The sequence below is a fragment of the Schistocerca gregaria genome, chromosome 9 (assembly GCF_023897955.1).
Source record: "Schistocerca gregaria isolate iqSchGreg1 chromosome 9, iqSchGreg1.2, whole genome shotgun sequence".
In the NCBI taxonomy this organism is placed as follows: Eukaryota; Metazoa; Arthropoda; class Insecta; order Orthoptera; family Acrididae; genus Schistocerca; species Schistocerca gregaria.
In genome coordinates, this window is record NC_064928.1 from 234,595,154 (window position 1) to 234,614,687 (window position 19,534).

The following is a 19,534-nucleotide window of genomic DNA, read 5'->3' on the forward strand; positions in this document are numbered from 1 at the left end:
AATCAAGAGTAAATCGAGCAAACGCATAGTTGTGACGACCACGGCGGACAGAGCCATCACACAGACGTCCTCTCAGACGCTGTCGTAATCTGTTCCACCGCGCGACCGTGGCGCGGGGCGCGGAGGGCGCAGGGAGCGCGCCGCGGGCGGAGGGTATTTAAATCGGTCGCCGCCACGACCGAACCCAGTTCCCCCTGAGCAGCCATAGCGTACGGATCTCCATGCCGGCACGTTCACAGGATCTCAGTCCGTCAGTTCACCTGATGATGGCGACATGTTTGATCGCCGAAATATTGTGCCCGTTGGACTCTATAGACCGGCAGTACACCCGTGGATATTTTGATTATCAAATACGCCATGTATGTTTAGGACATTAATGTGACCTTCCCCTATGTTCGACAACAACATGCAAGAACCGCTAACGGACGGCAGATGCCAGAACAGTGCAGGACAATGTAGTCGTTGTCGTAATGTAGAAAATAAGAAATATATCTGCCGTCCAGAACGACACGATAATTGGCTTTCGGTACAAGGGTTGAATCATTTCCGAAACTGCCAAGTTTGTAAACTGTTCGTCTGGCACCGTGGTTAAAATATGCCATGCAAGGTTGCCAACATAAGTAACGTAGAAGTAAATATCCTCGGAGGAGTGAAGCAACTTAAATCACTTAATAAAAGCAACTCTTATGGTCAGACTACATACCAATTACGTTCCTTTCGGAGTATGCTGATGCATTAGCTCCATACGTAACAATCATATACAACCATTCACTCGACGAAGGATCCGTACCCAAAAACTGGAAAGTTGCACAGGTTACACCAGTATTCAAGAAAGACAGTAGGAGTGATCCACTGAATTACAGGTCCACATCATTAACGTATATATGCAGCAGTATTTTGAAAAATATACTGCATTCGAACATTATGAATTACCTCGAAGAAGACGGTTTATTGACACACAGTCAACATGGGCTTAGAAAACATCGTTCCTGTGAAAGACAACTAGCTCTTTATTCACATGAAGTGTTGAGTGCTGTTGACAAGGGATTTCAAATCGATTCCATATTTCTGGATTTCCGGAAGGTTTTTGACACTGTACCACACAAGCGGCTCGTAGTGAAGTTGCGTGCTTATGGAATATCGTCTCAGTTATGTGACTTGTTTTTGTGATTTCCTGTCAGAGAGGTCACAGTTCGTAGTAACTGACGGAAAGTCATCGAGTAAAACAGAAGTGATATCTGGCGTTCCCCAAGGTAGGGTTATTGGCCCTTTGCCGTTCCTTATCTATATAAACGATTTGGGAGACAATCTGAGCAACCGTCTTCGGTTGTTTGCAGATGACGATGTTGTTTACCAACTAATAAATTCATCAGAAGATCAAAACAAACTGCAAAACGATTTAGAAAATATATCTGAATGATGTGAAAAGTGGCAGACCCTAAATAACGAAAAGTGTGAAGTCATTCACATGAGTGCTAAAAGGAACTCTTTAAACTTCAGTTACACTATAAATCAGTCTAATCTAAAAGCCGTAAATTCAACTAAATACCTAGGTATTACAATTACGAACAAATTAAATGGGAAGGAACACACAGAAAATGTTGTGGGGAAGGCTAACCAAAGACTGCGTTTTACTGCCAGGACACGTAGAAAATGTAACAGATCTACTAAGGACACTGCCTACACTACGCTTGTCCGTCCTCTTTTAGAATGCTGCTGCGTGGCGTGGGATCCTTACCAGATAAGACTGATGGAGTACATCGAAACAGTTCAAATAAAGGCAGCACGTTTTGTATTATCCCGAAATATGGGAGAGAGTGTCACCGAAATGACAGGATTTGGGGTGGACATCATTAAAAGAAAGGCGTTTTTCGTTGCCACGGAATCTTCTCACGAAATTCCAATCACCAACTTTCTCCTCCGAATGCGAAAATAGTTTGTTGATACCGACCTACATATGGAGGAACGATCACTAAGATAAAATGAGGGAAATCAGAGCTCGTACGGAAAGATATAGGTGTTCATTCTTTCCGCAGGCTATACGAGATTGGAATAATAGAGAATTGTGAAGATGGTTCGATGAACCCTGTGCTAGGCACTTAAATGTGATTTGCAGAGTATCCATGTAGATGTAGATGTAGATGGCAAAATGGCGCTATCCGAAACTGGAGCCGAGACAATTGTCGTGCACCATGGGCCATAAATGACAGGGGTCAATGACGGCTGTGGAGATGTGAAGGACGAATAGACGTGCAACTGTTGAGCAACTGGCCACCCAGATGAAGCAAGGAGCTACCGTCAGCGTCTCCTCAACGACTGTTCAGCGAACATTCTGCACATGTACTCTGACGCTGGCGTCTGGTTCATGCACCCTTGTTGACTGCTATTCATCGGCAACGAAGGCTGGAGTCTGCATGCCAGTACCAGATCGAGAAGTCCACTGAGTCGCTACAGGTGGCATTTCAGAAGAATCAGGTTTTATGCTGCACCAGATACATGGCCATTGGCGTGTTCGGTGTGAAAAGTCTGAAAGAAAACACCCTTCATGCATTATGATCTGGGGAATGCTTCCGTTGCATTACCTGGGCAATCTCATCACTCCGGAAGGCGCGTTGGATCAACACAAGTACGCATCTGTCCTTGGGGACCATGTCCACCCCTACGTACAGTTTGTTTTTCCTCAGCAGGATGGCATCTACCAGCAGGACGTCCGCCCCGACAGCTGAATGGTCAGCGTGATGGACTGCCGTCTTAAGCGGCCTGGGTTCAATTGCTGGGTGGATCGGAGATTTTCTCCACTCAGGGATGGGTGTTGTGTTGTCTCCATCATCATTTCATCCCCATCCGGCGCGCATCTCACCCAATGTGGCATCGAATGTAATAAGACCTGCATCAAGGCACCTGGACCTGCCCCGTAAGGGTCCACCTGGGCAATAATGCCAAACGCTCATTTCATTTCCATTACCAGCAGGACAGTACAGCGTGTCACATAGCTTGCAGTGTATGTGCGTGATCTGAAGTGCACCAGAATGTGATTACCATCAGACTCCTCAGATTAAAACCCAATCGTCAATCTGTGGGACCATCTCGATCAGTCAGTTTGCGCCATCAATCCTCAACCGGGAAACCTAGCCCAGTTGGCCACGGGTCTTGGGTCAGCACATCCCAGTCAGCACCTTCCCTAACCTCACTGACTCTCTTCCTGTGCATGTCACCCTGGTCCACACTGAAGGAGGTGGTAATTGAGGCTTTTGGCAGGTGGTCAGATTAATGTGACTGGCACTCCGTCTTCAGGCCACAAGTGGCCTACCGGGACCATCCGACCGCCGTATCATCCTCAGTTGAGGATGCGGATAGGAGGGGCGTGTGGTCAGCACACCGCTCTCCTGGTCGCGTTGTGATGGTTTTCTTTGACCGGAGCCGCTACTATTCGGTCGAGTAGCTCCTCAATTGGCATCATGAGGCTGAGTGCACCCCGAAAAATGGCAACAGCGCATGGCGGCTAGATGGTCACCCATCCAAGTTCCGACCACGCCCGACAGTGCTTAACTTCGGTGATCTCACAGGAACCGGTGTATCCAGTGCGGCACGGCTGTTGCCCACAATGTGACTGGACAGTGGAATATATTTACATGTAAGAGCAGTGTGACAGACTGCCAATTAGAATCTTTCTCAGTAGTGTCAGAGTGGTGCAACAGTCACTCCTAAAAGGTGTCCTTGTCGGAGATCAAAAGGTTGCCAGGATGTGACGGAGTGACGTGGAATTGTGTGAGCTGCCAGTGGGGTGCCAACTCCACTACAACTACTGAGCGACGTTGCCTACCTCTACCGAGTGATCAGACATTAACTAGCCAGATGCTCTTCTCAGACATTCCAATTATAGCTGTGAGTTATTTCAGCTGGTAACATCTAGGACTACAGTAATTGGATATGTGACAGTCTCGGAGATAATGATAGCTGCCATTTGTGACACTGCATTGAGGAAGGAGACCACTAATACCTAGAAAAACTGAGTCAGTTAAGTGTAATACATCTTAGGATGATCATTTTGATTACTCAGAGAATTGTGGTTATGGCTCGGAGCTCCATTTCAGTAACATAGAATGTTTTCTACATACGTACGCTGCCAGAAAAAGAAATGGAGCACCCTCAAGGACTGTGCTCGCACCATCGCACCATGTGCATACTGAGGGGTTGTACAGTTAGTGATTCACTTGTCCTGGTCATTAGCAATCAGATGTTCTGGAGGCCAGTCTCTGCACCATCTGTTTTGACTCTATAGGCAGTGACTACTATAAGTTTAGAGATGAACAGTGCATGCACCATTCATCCTATGGTATACGATGCCCTGCTGATGAGTATGTACCACTACTAAACAACTTCAGCCATTGGAAAACGGTAGCATTGTGGGCCTGCAGGAAACTAGAAGAACGTATTGACAGGGTGCTGCACATTTTGGGCACATTGTATCTGTGGCGCGTCGCTGCTTTCAACAAAAGCGTGTGGAACATTCCCACACTTGCAAAGCAGGTTGTGGTCGTCCATGTAGTACAGGCACACATCAAGATCAACACATTGTGCAAGCAGCTACGGCCAACCAAACAACATTTGGGCGGGGGAGAGGAGAAATCAGGGCATAAGTTGCACCTTCTGTGTCATAATGGACCATTGGGAACTGTAAGATTGCAGCAACATTAGGATGTCCACTCCCTCACATCTGATTGAAATACAGTAGACTCAGGTTCGATTCCCAGCAGTGTCAGATACTCTCTCAGTTCAGAGACTGTGTGTTTTGTTATCCTCAACATCATTTCGTCATCACTGACATGCAAGTCGCCCAATTATGTGTCAGCAACTTGGCATCTGAACTTCCCCAGGTGGGGACTTCCAGCCATCAGTGCCATAAGATTATTTCATTTCGTTTCAGCATTCCGATCAGGTTACTACTGACACCACAAAAGCACGTAGTATAGCTACTCTGGCATTGTGGAAGAGTTAACTGGAGAGCAGAATGGCACTGAGTTGTGTTTAGTGATGAGAGTGGATTCTGTCTGTATTGAATAACAGACATACATATGTATGGGGTAGACCTGGTTACTGTCCTAATCTGCAGAGCATTCGCCTACGACACGCAAGTCTCACGCTAAGCTTCAAAGTGTATAGGGGGGGGGGGGGGAGGGGGGTTAGGGGCGTCAGTTATAACTCGCAGTCACATTTGGTGTTTCTCCAGAGTAAACTAACCATTGCGTGCCATATTGAGCAGGTGCTACTGAAATTTCTTCGACAGAAAGGTGATGTGCGCCCCAGAGGTACGCTGGACATCCACATACGGCTACTGCGACTCAACGCACTGCCTGCGGCATACATCAGCAGCTCCGACCACCAAGTCCCATGCCAATTAAACACATATGGGACATGCTGAAGCTCGAACTTACTCGTTCTCAAGACCCTGCAAGAACCATTCTTGAACTGCAACGAAAGATACAAGGTGCTGCGGACAATTTAACGCAGGATGCTATTCAGCATCCTTATGGTCACTTCCACGCAAGAAAATACGCCTGCCTTGACACCAGAGGGGTTTACACTCCTCGTTGACGCGACTCCTAAAATAATTATCTGTCACTTTTCACTTGTCAATAAAATGGCTTTGTCCTTGAGGAATTCCCGCGACCGCTACGGTTGCAGGCTCGAATCCTGCCTCGGGCATGGATGTGTGTGATGTCCTTAGGTTAGTTAGATTTAACTGGTTCTAAGTTCTAGGGGTCTGATGAGCTCAGATGTTAAGTCCCATAGTGCTCAGAGCCATTTGAACCTTGAGGAAGTTCCAATTTTTTCCGCCAGTGTATACCTTTGCTCAGAATGAGTGGAACATTGAATTACTGCCATTTCCAAGAATGTCATTGCTAACTACATAAATTCAACTCCTTCGCAAACTTAACTGTCGCAACCATAACAGTTACTGAGAAAGTATGGAGTTCGATAAAATTAGCTCACCGAATTCAGTGCCAAGGAGGCATCAAGAGGATCGTACTTTCTCTGTACAACTGTGGCCAGAAAGAACAGTAAATAATCACATTATTGATTGCTTTATGTTCCTGTTACCTGATTAAGCCAGTCTCGTTTATTACAAAAACTATCATTTTAATACACATTATTATTTGTAGCCTTTTTCTGGAATAGATGATAATAACTAACCTCAGTAGACAATACTTACTACATCTTGTTTGTAGGTCAATTGGATCCAACTTAAAGTTGAGAGTCATCTTTCAGCATTGTTATGGGAAGCGTTGCATTCAGTACCCAGATGGATGTGCAGTAGTAGCGTATCACAGCAGACGTCCATGTCGAGACCAGCCAGATGTGAATGCTGGAGGTATGACATCTTTCACAGAGGGTGAAACTTACCGTGGTTGCTACGCAGCATGTTGCCGAGGGTGTAGAGTTTTTGTGTGGTGTTCAGTGTTACAACTTTTGGGCTAGTTGGCTCTCAAAGGAGTCAGCTGAGCATATACAGGAGTGTCCTTTCCTCTTTCCGATAATTTTTGGGTACGGACCTGGAATCGTTATGTTATTGACTCTACTCTAGTACAATACTACAACACAAAATAAAATGAACAGCTGTCACGACTGTAGTAAAAAGACAGTTTTCTAATAATGGCCGGCCAGAGTGGCCGAGCGGTTCTAGGCGCTACAGTCTGGAACCGCGCGACCGCTACGGTGGCAGGTTCGAATCCTGCCTCGGGCATGGATGTGTGTCATGTCCTTAGGTTAGTTAGGTTTAAGTAGTTCTAAGTTCTAGGGGACTGATGACCCATAGGGCTCAGAGCCATTTGAAAGCTTTTTGTAATAATGACTCGCTTGGTAATAACAGCAAAATCAAAGTAGGAACAACTATTTCTGAACTGCTCTGCAACAAAGAATCGCAACATTAACAAAAACAAGCGGATATATTAGAACTGAACCTAATACCTAGCAAGAAATATGCATTGCAAAATAATAAATACCGCCACTGGTGTTTCTGAAGGTGTTCCTGCACACGTCGCGTTGCTGTGATTTGTAGTTCTCCGGTACTTTGAATTAACTCGGCTCTATACTCAGTCTCCGTATAGTCGTAAATTCCCGATGGATAACACAATTTCTGACAAAAGTGTGTGTGTCACCGTATGGTGTCGATTTCCTTAAACCGACATCCTGACGACTTCCGCGTGTTTTCCATTAAACTGTTGTCAATTAATAACGATTTGTTCCCGACTTCAGCATTTAACAAAACGCATCTTAGTAATTTGTATGTGACCTATAGAAACGTGACACTGAATTCTTCAGCGCGACGACCTCTGTAATAGGATATACCAAGCACATCTGTAACTTGATTGGTGTCCACATTACGTGTATATACTGAAAAGACAATAGCCAGGCCACCATCTTCCTCGGCTGGAGCGAGATGAGGCAGGCAAATACCATAAAAGTTTTCTCAAACCTGTGTTTGCGCGTTTCACTGTCTTCTAGTTCGTTTCTAGCTACATCACTTATTAGAAGTATCAATAGCGTAAGTGGCTCCGTAGGACACTCAAAACCACTTGCTCAGGGCATTTGGTGCTGATGCACACCTACAATGCTAATGGTCTGTTTAGTATCCGGTATATTTCTTACAAAATGGTAACAAATACACTTCTTTTTGCAGAGGTCATACGATTTCGAAGTGCAGGTGAGAGATGGCTGTGTACGTGAGCTAGCCATAACAAACTTTGTGACGACGACGGCTACATTTACGTGGAATATCCACCAGCTGAGGAGGTTGCCAAAAGGTATATTCGAAGCATCGTCGCCAGTGTTTGAGCACCCCAGTGCCAGCAGATGGAGCATGGAACTGTCCAAAGACCACAACGATGCCTTCTACCTGGGTTTCATGCTGATCTCTTCTGAGAAGGGAGTACCTGTGAGAGCCACCATCAAGACCAAGGCCAAATGCAAAGTTGGTCAAATAAGAGAAGTACGCCAACAACTATGCCTCACTCTTTTGTTGAGAGTAGGTTATTTCGATGATCCATCACTCATACCCAAATGTATAGGCTAAATGAAAGTAAAAACACCATGCATTCAGTTAATTGGCTCTAATGTTATATAGAGAAGTGCAAAGTGTATAATTTTTAATAAGTTATGCCCTAACATTTCCCTTATGGATTCCTTAAATGGCATATATTTAGTACTTTTAGAAGAGTATTGACGCCACCATTCTCTCACATTTATGACACCCAACATACCATATATTAGTGAAAAATAAAAAAATAAAAAACGTAATTGGAACCACTAATTGAAGTTTTCTGAAAGACATAACCGCCATTTGACTGTAGAACAGTCGTCCTTTCAAAAGGTTTTATGCGAATGTGGCTCCCCACCGAGGTAAAATCATTAATAATGGAAATGATACATTCCACAGTTATGGGAACAATGCAAAATTTAAGCATACAAAGAACTTCCAATTCAGTCACTTTCAAGTCCTGCGCAGCGATCTTCGCAAGAGACACACAGCACTAAGTTTTTTACAGATCCATTATCACATGTTTCATGATACCACTTTTATATTGTGTTCACTGGATCCAATCCTCCTCGCTCCTTTTGTTGTAGAAGTAGCCACCCCTGTTGAGTCTTGTACCACAAAGAAGCGATGGAGAGGATGTTTTTTGGGTAGCCGGTATCCTCTTTCTAGAACACAAATGCACACGTGGATTAATCATCATCATCATCTTGGCCAGTTTCCAGCCTCTGGCCGGGTCTGTATGGAACATAGGACTCTCCATCGTCTTCTGTCTTGCAATCATCTCTCCGTCTTCGCCTTGGTCCAGTCTTCTCCTTTTTCCTGGATGCATTCCTCCCCTCCTTTCAGCCATCTATCTCTCGGTCTTCCTCTTGGTCTCTTTCCTTCCAGTTCCATCTCGTGTATTCTCCATCCTCTTAACGTGTCGATACCAACTCAGCCTCGATTTCTCTATCTCCTCCTGTCATGGTCCCACCTTTTTTAACTCTCTCATCCTCTCATTTCCTAACCTGTCTATCTTTGTGACTCTAATACTGTTTCTCAAGAATTTCATCTCACTAGCTTTTTCTTCATACCCAGGTTTCTGATGAGTATGTCAGGATCGGGACATAGTATGATCGGTATATGACCTTTTTACTGATTTGGGGTACATACTTGCACGATATCAGGATTATGGATTAATGCATGTGGAGTACTACGGTTCTTTATTTACATGATCTAGAAACTTGTACTTAACCTGAATAGAGTCCATGTGTTGTGGTACAAGGTCATCAGTAGTAGTCCCACTACAGTCTCTAATCTGGATTCTATGTACTGTCATGGCCTGAGAAGAACTAAAACCACTGACAGATGCCAAACTGGATGAGTGAGTGGGGCCCTCCAGTCAGTGGCCAGAATACACGCTGTCCAGAGGGCGTTGGCGGCACATTGCTTGCAGGAGTGTCTCTGCCCTCTCTCGTGAAAGGCGCGCTTGATTGAGCTCCTAATAATCGATCCTCGCGCTGACTGGTGTGCCAGTGACAGCTTACGCCAGCACCACCACAGTCACGGCAGTACAGATGCTTATTACAGGGCTTGCATTGTGCTTTGATTGAGGTTTTCTTGCCAGTATTTGCACGACCCGATGTTGATGCTGCTAATGAACAGATTACGACCAAGTTTCCTAGTTGGAGTCTTCCCTTCATTCTTTTTCGGCCAGTCTTGAAGAGTTCTTCATGGGATGTTAAATGACCTTGTACTCTCTGAAACACTAATTCCAAATCTAACTGCTTCAGTGGCCTTCCGCAGATCCTCAGTAGACCACTTTGCACAAAGATTTTGGCAGGGCTTACCAATATCGTCACCTAGACGAGAAAAATGCAGAAATGGTGTTAGTACCTGCAGAAATCTTATTAAAATTTTTATGAAACGTACTGAAAAATATTTTAATATTTAAAAATCTACATATATGCTTTAATACATGAAAGCATTATTTTAATCACATAGTAAACGAGACATTAAATGAGAATGACGTTAGACATTTATGTGTACCTCCTTCAACGCACAGATAATATTCGGTATCAATAGAAAGCAAGCTTATAGCACGTAACCACACTCTGACAGCTACCCAAATCACACTGAAGTTGCTGTTGCTGCAATAACGCTAAAAGCATGAAGTGGAAACTTTCCCCTCCCCCCCCCCCCCCCCCACACACACACACTCTGTTATTCGTTACTTACATGGTGCTGCCACCATCGGAATATTTCCAAACTGGCCATTAAATTGCACATGACCTAAAACTTGCACCTCATTATTGCCTTCAGTTACGCTATTTATATTGCGCAAGTGACCTTATGATGGCCAGCCAGGGTGGTCGAGCGGCTCTAGGCGCTTCAGTCTGGAACCGCGCGACTGCTACGGTGCCTCGGGCACGTATGTGTGTGATTTCTTTGGGTTAGTTAGGTTTAAGTAGTTCTAAGTTCTAGGGGACTGATGACCTCAGATGTTGGGTCCCATAGTGCTCAGAGCCATTTGAACCATTTCACCTTGTAATGTGTGTTGGAGGGTGTCGTATTTCAAATGTGAGTAGAGTGTAATAATAATTATGTTTATTTAGAATCCCGGGTTCGATTCCCGGCGGGGTCAGGGATTTTCTCTGCCTCGTGATGGCTGAGTGTTGTGTGATGTCCTTAGCTTAGTTAGGTTTAAATAGTTCTAAGATCTTGGGGACTTATGACCATAGATGTTCATAGTGCTCAGAGCCATTTGAACCCTTACTGGGGCTGTGGAGAGATAAGTGGCGCGTGGGGTAGCCGCACGGTCTAAGGCATCTTGCCACAGTTCATACGGCTCCCTCTGCCGGAGGATCGAGTCCTCCCTTGGTCATGGGTTTGTATGTTGTCCTTGGCGTAAATTAGCTTAGGTCAGATTTAAGTGTAAGCCTAGGGACAATGACCAGTCCCATAGGAACTTACCACAAATTTCCAAAACAAAACAAAAAAAAAAACAAAAAAAAAGAGAGAGATCAGTGGCTGGTACAGTGATGCAACAATGTGTTGATATCCATATGGCCTGATGCTGATCGCGTTGCTGCTGATTAACTGCTGGTGGCACTTATCTCTGCATATCGGTGCACCCAGGGCTTAGCTCCTGCTTCCAGTCTGTTTGTTCTCCAGATAAACAACCGACTGTCGCTCAGTGCTGCCCCTATCGCCCTGCTACAGTAACCTTTCACTGCGTCCTGATGTTCACACAGTGTCTTTTGTATGGTGTAATTAGGCTGTAGAGACGTTGTTCAAATTAAATTTGAAGGTTGAGGTCAGATAGTGGAAATACAAGTAAATGTTCAAGGGCTCAAACTCTGGACTAACCAAAACACCATCTGAAATGAAGTGGAAATTGAGGATGTCGCAAAATGGCAACAGTCGTCAGGATGAAGACAGCGGTCAGATCCAGTCCGGAGCCCAGTGCAAAAGAAAATGACATGTCTCTCGAATGCAACGTCAAAATGAAGAGGAGCATGCAAGATACAGAGTCAGGAAACCCAAAAGCGACTTGGGAATGAAAATCAGTCAGCTCCAGAGACAGAATCAGAATACAGTACGGTTGTAATTAAACATTCGCTACTTGAGAGGGCCTCCATGAAAAACGACTGATCGTACGACATTGAAACTTTGTGGGAAGATTTGTAAGGATATGCAGAAAATAAATATGGAATGAAGCAAAGAAAGAAACCCAGTTTAATTTCCACTTGAGAGGGTAACATTTGTTAATTGTGTATCCTATATACGTTCCGGGTTACAAACTATGCTCAATGCGTGCACTCACGACAGCCTCGAACTGCACTAGACACACCATTACACAGCTGTTTACAGCTCTTTTCGGAAACTTTCAGATGTAGTCACCAGCTCTTGCACTACTTCAAGATGCATCCAGCATCCTCAACCGAGGCAACAGTTACTTCTTCAACAATTTGGGCGTAATTGGCCATCAGCCTTTCCCAAGAATCATTCCCAAATCGCCAGTTAATTCTAAATTACCGAATCAATTTCTTCGACTCTGATGCGGAATTAGGACCTCTCGCGGAGAGCAGCAGCGCGGTTACTGTTATTTTGATGAAACAGCATTGCGAATAAAGCCCTGCTCATCTTGTCCAGATCTATGTCCACTGTCTGCAATGCACAATGATGTTTGTGTTGCAACCCTACGTCACCACATGAGTACTGGTCCCTAATTGCAAGTCATCACACTAAGACCACTAACAACGCAAATCCTGCAGACCAATCTTCAATATCATTCCTGTGAAGTTGGGTACCCTTATGGTAAATACTTAAGTTTTATGTCTACAGTGGCTCAGATTTAATTCTAAACACCCCATAGTTCAGTATAGTATACAATACAAATTACACTACTGGCCATTAAAACTGCTACACCACGAAGACGACGTCCTACAGATGCTGTGGTATGCAAATGATTAGCTTTTCAGAGCATTCACACAAGGTTGGCGCTGGCGGCGACACCTACAACGTGCTGACGTGAGGAAAGTTTCCAACCGATTTCTCATACACAAACAGCAGTTGACTGGCGTTGCCTGGTGAAACGTTGTGATGCCTCGTGTAAGGAGGAGAAATGCGTACCATCACGTTTCCGACTTTTATAAAGGTCGGATTGTAGCCTATCGCGATTACGATTTATCGTATCGCGACATGCTGCTCGCGTTGGTCGAGATCCAATGACTGTTAGCAGAATATGGAATCGGTGGGTTCAGGAGGGCAATACGGAACACCGTGCTGGATCCCAACGGCCTCGTATCACTAGCAGTCGATATGATAGGCATCTTATCCGCATGGCTGTAACGGATCATGCAGCCACGTCTCGATCCCTGAGTCAACAGATGGGGACGTTTGCAAGATAACAACCATCTGCACGAACAGTTCGACGTTTGCAATAGTATGGACTATCAGCTCGGAGACCATGGCTGCGGTTACCCTTGACGCTGCATCACAGACAGGAGCGCCTGCGACGGCGTACTCAACGACGAACTTGGGTGCACGAATGGCAAAACGTCATTTTTTCGGATGAATCCAGGTTCTGTTTACAGCATCACGATGGTCGCATCCCTGTTTGGCGACATCGCGATGAACACACATTGGAAGCGTGTATTCATCATCGCTATACTGGCGTATCACCCGGCGTGATGATATGGGGTGCTATTAGTTACAAGTCTCGGTCACCTCACTTTGTTCGCATTGACGGCACTTTGAACAGTGGTCATTACATTTCAGATGTGTTACGACCCGTGGCTCTACCCTTCATTCGTTTCTGCGACTGCAGCAGGATAATGCACGGCCGGATATTGCAGGTCCTGTACGGGCCTTTCTGGATAAAGAAAATGTTCGAGTGCTGCCGTGGCCAGCACATTCTCTAGACCTCTGACGAATTGAAAACGTCTGGTCAATGGTGGCCGTGTAACTGGCTCTTCACAAACCTCTTGATGAACTATGGCAACGTGTTTAAGCTGTACCTGTACACGCCATCCAAGCTCTGTTTGACTCAACGCCCAGGCATATCAAGGCCGTTATTGCGGCCAGAGGTGGTTAATCTCGATACTGATGTCTCAGGAACTATGCACCCAAATTGCGTGAAAATGTAATCACATGTCAGTTCTAGTATAACATATTTGTCCAATGAATACCCGTTTATCATCTGCATTTCTTCTTGGTGTAGTAATTTTAATGGCCGGTAGTGTACCTAGAACTGACAAATCACCTCTTGAACGCCTCTGCGTTTTGTTCTCCTTCCTGCTGTCTTGTGGACAGGGTGTTACCTTTTCGAACCTCAATGACGAAAGTGTCGTCAACGTATCGAAAAAAAAACACTTCAGCTTCAATGGCACAGTATCTATGGCAATATCCTCAAAATTCTCCATGAAGAGGTTTGCAACAGCTGGAGCCAACGGGCTACCCATTGCTACGCCATCTGTCTGATCGTAATACTGGTCGTTGTACACGAAATAGGAGGACGTAAGAGAAACTAGACGAGTTTTTGGAACACTTCAGTGGCATCAACAGTACTATTCAGTTCACCATGGAGGTGGGAAAAGTAAATGCATTGCACTTCCTCCTTGTCTATCGTAAACGAAATGGGTGCCATGGTCACAGACCTGTACCTGCACGCCACCAGCCATCATCATCCAGCACAGAGGCGCACAGTATTACAAACATTGGTGCATCGTGCAAGAGGAATATCAGACGACGATAACCTGCCCCACGAACTAAGCCACCTACGCAAGGTTTTCAGTAATAACGGCTACAGCGCCCATCAAGTGAAAGAAGTGATTTCTGGGGAATATCAGAATAAGACCACCAACGAAGAGCAGGAAAATGAACTTGCTTTGCTGTCATTCTGCGGCTCTGTGTCGGGCATGATAAGCCGCCTGTTGAAAAGACACAAGATCAAATCAATCTTCAGGCCTCCAACGAAAATCCGTCAATTACTGAGACCGGTTAAAGACGCAGCAGGTCTCAGAACACCTGGAGTCTACGAAATACCTTGTGAGTGTGGCCAGAAGTACATCGGACAAACGGTTCTCACTGTGGAACAACGCAGGAAAGAACATGACAGGTATTATCGCCTACGCTATCCGGAAAAATCTGCGTTAGCTGAGCATGTGTTAGAAAACGGTCACCACATAAAAGATGACGATACCTCTGTCGTGGGTCGCACTAACGGCTTCTGGGACAGTTAAATAAAGTAAGCTATTGAAATAAAAATTACCGCAAACACCCTGAATAGAGACGGTGTCTTGTAGCTCAGCGCTGCGTGGGATTCAGCGATCACACAGCTGAAGAGGGCACATCGAACGCCGACTCAAAACATGCGCAATGTCGCGGGCACCAGTGACGTCACAGCCGGCAGCTAGCGTATACAGGGTGTTACAAAAAGGTACTGCCAAACTTCCAGGAAACATTCCTCACACACAAAGAAAGAAAATATGTTAAAGGACATGTGTCCGGAAACGATTACTTTCCATGTTAGAGCTCATTTTATTACTTCTCTTCAAATCACATTAATCATGGAATGGAAACACATAGCAACACAACGAACCAGCGTGACTTCAAACACTTTGTTACAGGAAATGTTCAAAATGTCCTCCGCTAGCGAGGATACATGCATCCACCCTCCGTCGCATGGAATCCCTGATGCGCTGATGCAGCCCTGGATAATGGAGTATTGTATCACAGCCGTCCACAATACGAGCACGAAGAGTCTCTACATTTGGTACTGCGGTTGCTTAGACAAGAGCTTTCAAATGCCCCATAAATGAAAGTCAATAGGGTTGAGGTCAGGAGAGCGTGGAGGCCATGGAATTGGCCCGCCTCTACCAATCCATCGGTCACCGAATCTGTTGTTGAGAAGCGTACGAACACTTCGACTGAAATGTGCAGGAGCTCCATCGTGCATGAACCACACGTTGTGTCGTACTTGTAAAGGCACATGTTCTAGCAGCACAGGTAGAGTATCCCGTATGAAATCATGATAATGTGCTCCATTGAGCGTAGGTGGAAGAACATGGGGCCCAATCAAGACATCACCAACAATGCCTGCACAAACGTTCACAGAAAATCTGTGTTGATGACGTGATTGCACAATTGCGTGCGGATTCTCGTCAGCCCACACATGTTGATTGTGAAAATTTTACAATTTGATCACATTGGAATGACGCCTCGTCCGTAAAGAGAACATTTGCACTGAAATGAGGATTGACACATTGTTGGATGAACCATTTTCAGAAGTGTACCCATGGAGGCCAATCAGTTGCTGATAGCCACTACACACGCTGTACATGGTACAGAAACAACTGGTTCTCCTGTAGCACTCTCCATACAGTGACGTGGTCAACGTTACCTTGTGCAGCAGCAACTTCTCTGACGCTGGCATTAGGGTTATCGTCAACTGCACGAATAATTGCCTCGTCCATTGCAGGTTTCTTCGTCGTTCTAGGTCTTCCCCAGTCGCGAGTCATAGGCTGGAATGTTCCGTGCTCCCTAAGGCGCCGATCAATTGCTTCGAACGTCTTCCTGTCGGGACACCTTCCTTCTGGAAATCTGTCACGATACAAACGTACCGCGCCAAGGCTATTGCCCTGTGCTAATCCACGCATCAAATGAGCATCTGCCAACTCCGCATTTGTAAACATTGCACTGACTGCAAAACCACGTTCGTGATGAACACTAACCTGTTGATGCTACGTACTGATGTGCTTGATGCTAGTACTGTAGAGCATTGCATCGCATGTCAACACAAGCACCGAAGTCAACATTACCTTCCTTCAATTGGGCCAACTGGCGGTGAATCGAGGAAGTACAGTACATACTGACGAAACTAAAATGAGCTCTAACATGGAAATTAAGCGTTTCCGGACACATGTCCACATAACATCTTTTCTTTTTTTGTGTGTGAGAAATGTTTCCTGAAAGTTTGGCCGTACCTTTTTGTAACAGCCTGTCTAAGGGCGTACCAACAGCCCACTGGCAGTCATACCACTTGACAATGGCCAAAGAGTGCTTGGCCGAAAGCTCGTGTACTTTTAAGCAATTGACCCGGTTGGAAACCAGAGGACATTCTCTTCACATACTGCCATTATTTCTTTGCTTTATAGAATATAATATTTAGTGACTTAGGGGGTTAATTAGCTACGTCCTGTGGTAGTATACTGATTTTTATTACGTGTGTCCTTCATTACCAAATGCAGAGCTGAAAATGTCTCTCCGGTGCCTTTGCCTTTTCTGAAGCTAAACTAACCGTTGTCTGGATTCATCAATAGGTGTAAAAATTTTCGTGTCGACAGCTGCCTGTCATAGAGTCTGAGCTGTTCAAAGTGGGCGAGGTGCAGCGGAAGGAATGGCTGCGAGGATTCAGCCAGCCGAAGGACGTGCAGTCAGACGAGCTACTGCTGGAGAGCGAGGTGGTCGTTGTGCGGTGCGTGGCGGAGTCCGCTCCAGGACCCGCCAGCAGTCTCAAGGGCGACCTGGCAACGCTGCTCGAGCTGGAGGAGGACGCTGACGTCACGCTGCTGTCCGGTTCCAGCGGGCAGCGGCTGAGGGCGCCCCATCTGCCTTAGGCTGTGGTGTGTCATCTTCGTGCTCTATAGTGCAGTGTTTACGTGCACATTCAGTGTTGTGCATTCCTTTTTTAACTGTTGCCAACGCTGTCTTCATTAGCATCGTCAACCACGTGTTTTTATACACTAATGGCCAATAAAATTGCTACACCAAGAAGAAATTCAGATGATAAAAGGGTATTCATTGGACAAACATATTATACTAGAACTGACATTTGATTACATTTTCACACAATTTGGGTGCATAGATCCTGAGAAATCAGTACCCAGAACAACCACCTCTGGCCCTAATAACGGCCTTGATACGCCTGGCCATTGAGTCAAACAGAGTTTGGATGGCGTGTGCAGGTACAGCTGCCCATGCAGCTTCAAAACGATACCAAAGTTCATGAAGAGTAGTGACTAGGGTATTGTGACGAGCCAGTTGCTCGGCCACCATTGACCAGACGTTTTCAATTCGTCAGAGATCTCGAGACCGTGCTGGCCTTGGCAGTAGTAGAACATCTTTGTATCCAGAAAGGCCCGTACAGGACCTGCAATATGCGTCGTACATTAGCCTGGTGAAATGTACGGTTTTGCTGAGATCAGATTAAACGGAGAGCCACGGCTCGTAATACATCTGAAATTTAACGTCCACTGTTCAAAGTGCCGTCAATGCGAACAAGAGGTTACCCAGACGTGTAACCAATGGCACCCCATACCACCACGCCGGGTGGTACGCCAGTATGGCGATGACGAATACACGCTTCCAATGTCCGTTCACCGCGATGTCGCCAAACACTGATGCGATCATCATGATGATGTAAACAGAACCTGGATTCATCCGAAAAAATGACGTTTTGCCATTCGTGCACCCAGGTTCGTCGTTGAGTACACCATCGCAGGCGCTCCTGTCTGTGATGCAGCGTCAAGGGTAACCGCAGCCATGGTCTCCGAGCTGATAGTCCATGCTGCTGCAAACATCGTCGAACTGTTCGTGCAGATGCTTGTTGTCTTGCAAACGTCCCCATCTGATGATTCAGGGATCGAGACGTGGTTGCACGATCCATTACAGCCATGCGGATAAGATGCCTGTCATCTCGACTGCTAGTGTTACGAGTCCGTTGGGATCCAGCACAGCGTTCCGTATTACCCTCCTGAACTCACCGATTCCATATTCTGCTAACAGTCATTGGGTTCTCGACCAACCCGAGTAGCAATGTTGCGATACGATGAACCGCAATCGCGATAGGCTAAAATCCGACCTTTATCAAAGTCGGAAACGTGATGGTACGCATTTCTCCTCCATAGACGAGGCATCACAACAACGTTATGGAGCACACGGTTCCGCGTAAATTGTTGAACATGGGGGTACATAGAAGACATTTTTTACTTGACCCATGTTGACCCTACGACATCGTCTACTACAGTTGCAATGGGCATGGGATAAACGATGTTGGATAGTGGGTTATTGAAAACATGTCGTCTGGTCAGATCAGTTACAGTTGCTGCTACGGCAGGATGGTGGTCGTGCTTGGATATCCTGCCATCTAGGTGAACAGCTGCCTGGAACACGCCCTGCGCCGCAGATGCAGGATAAGGTATTTTGAAACTTCCTGGCAGATTAAAACTGTGTGCCCGACCGAGACTCGAAATCGGGACCTTTGCCTTTCGCGGGCAAGTGCTCTACCATCTGAGCTACCGAAGCAGACGAATATGGGGCAAAGACCCAAGAAGCAGCATGTACAACGTAATTGTACGTAGTATGCTCCCGTGGTCGTGTGTCAGTTACGAGCAAAGCGTAACACCATACAGTGGCTGTCCCAACAAAAGCCTAGCATCATCTTGCGCTATGATTGATTCGTCTTCGACAGTTTTTGCGGTGATGAATGTATGTATTTTAATCATCTGTAGCCTCTGTTGTCAGGCTGTCCTAAGTTGTTTCTAATATTATGTTGATAGTTATCACGATACGCTTGTTTATGTGCAACTGAATAAAACCAATGTTATCATGTCATACACGTTTCACTTTTAGTTTTTGAAAGACATGGTCTGTTGCCTGAAATATGCATTCGTGTACACATAAAAATGTATACTGTATATTTCAGGCCGCTAAGGCGGCTTTCAAAAAATAAAAGCTAAATGAGTGCGGTGTGATAAAATTACACTACTGGCCATTAAAATTGCTACACCACGAAGATGACGTGCTACAGACGCGAAACTTAATCGACTTAATCGACAGGAAGAAGATGCTGTGATATGCAAATGATTAACTTTTCAGAGCATTCACACAAGGTTGGCGCCGGTGGTGACACCTACAACGTGCTGACATGAGTAAACTTTTCCAACAGATTTATCATACACAAACAGCAGTTGACCGGCGTTGCCTGGTGAAATGTTGTTGTGTTGCTTCGTG

General features: G+C 45.6%; 1 protein-coding gene across 1 annotated transcript in view; it reads left to right on the forward strand.

The window, feature by feature from the left end:
• The window catches only part of LOC126291529 (uncharacterized), a 35,699-nt gene extending 18,560 nt beyond the window's left edge, over positions 1–17,139 (forward strand). The window contains exons 2-3 of the mRNA XM_049985031.1: positions 7,682–7,990; positions 16,867–17,139. Coding sequence (XP_049840988.1) covers positions 7,682–7,990; positions 16,867–17,139 — 582 coding nt within the window. The remainder of the gene's footprint in view (positions 1–7,681; positions 7,991–16,866) is intronic.
• The last annotated feature ends 2,395 nt before the right edge of the window (positions 17,140–19,534 follow it).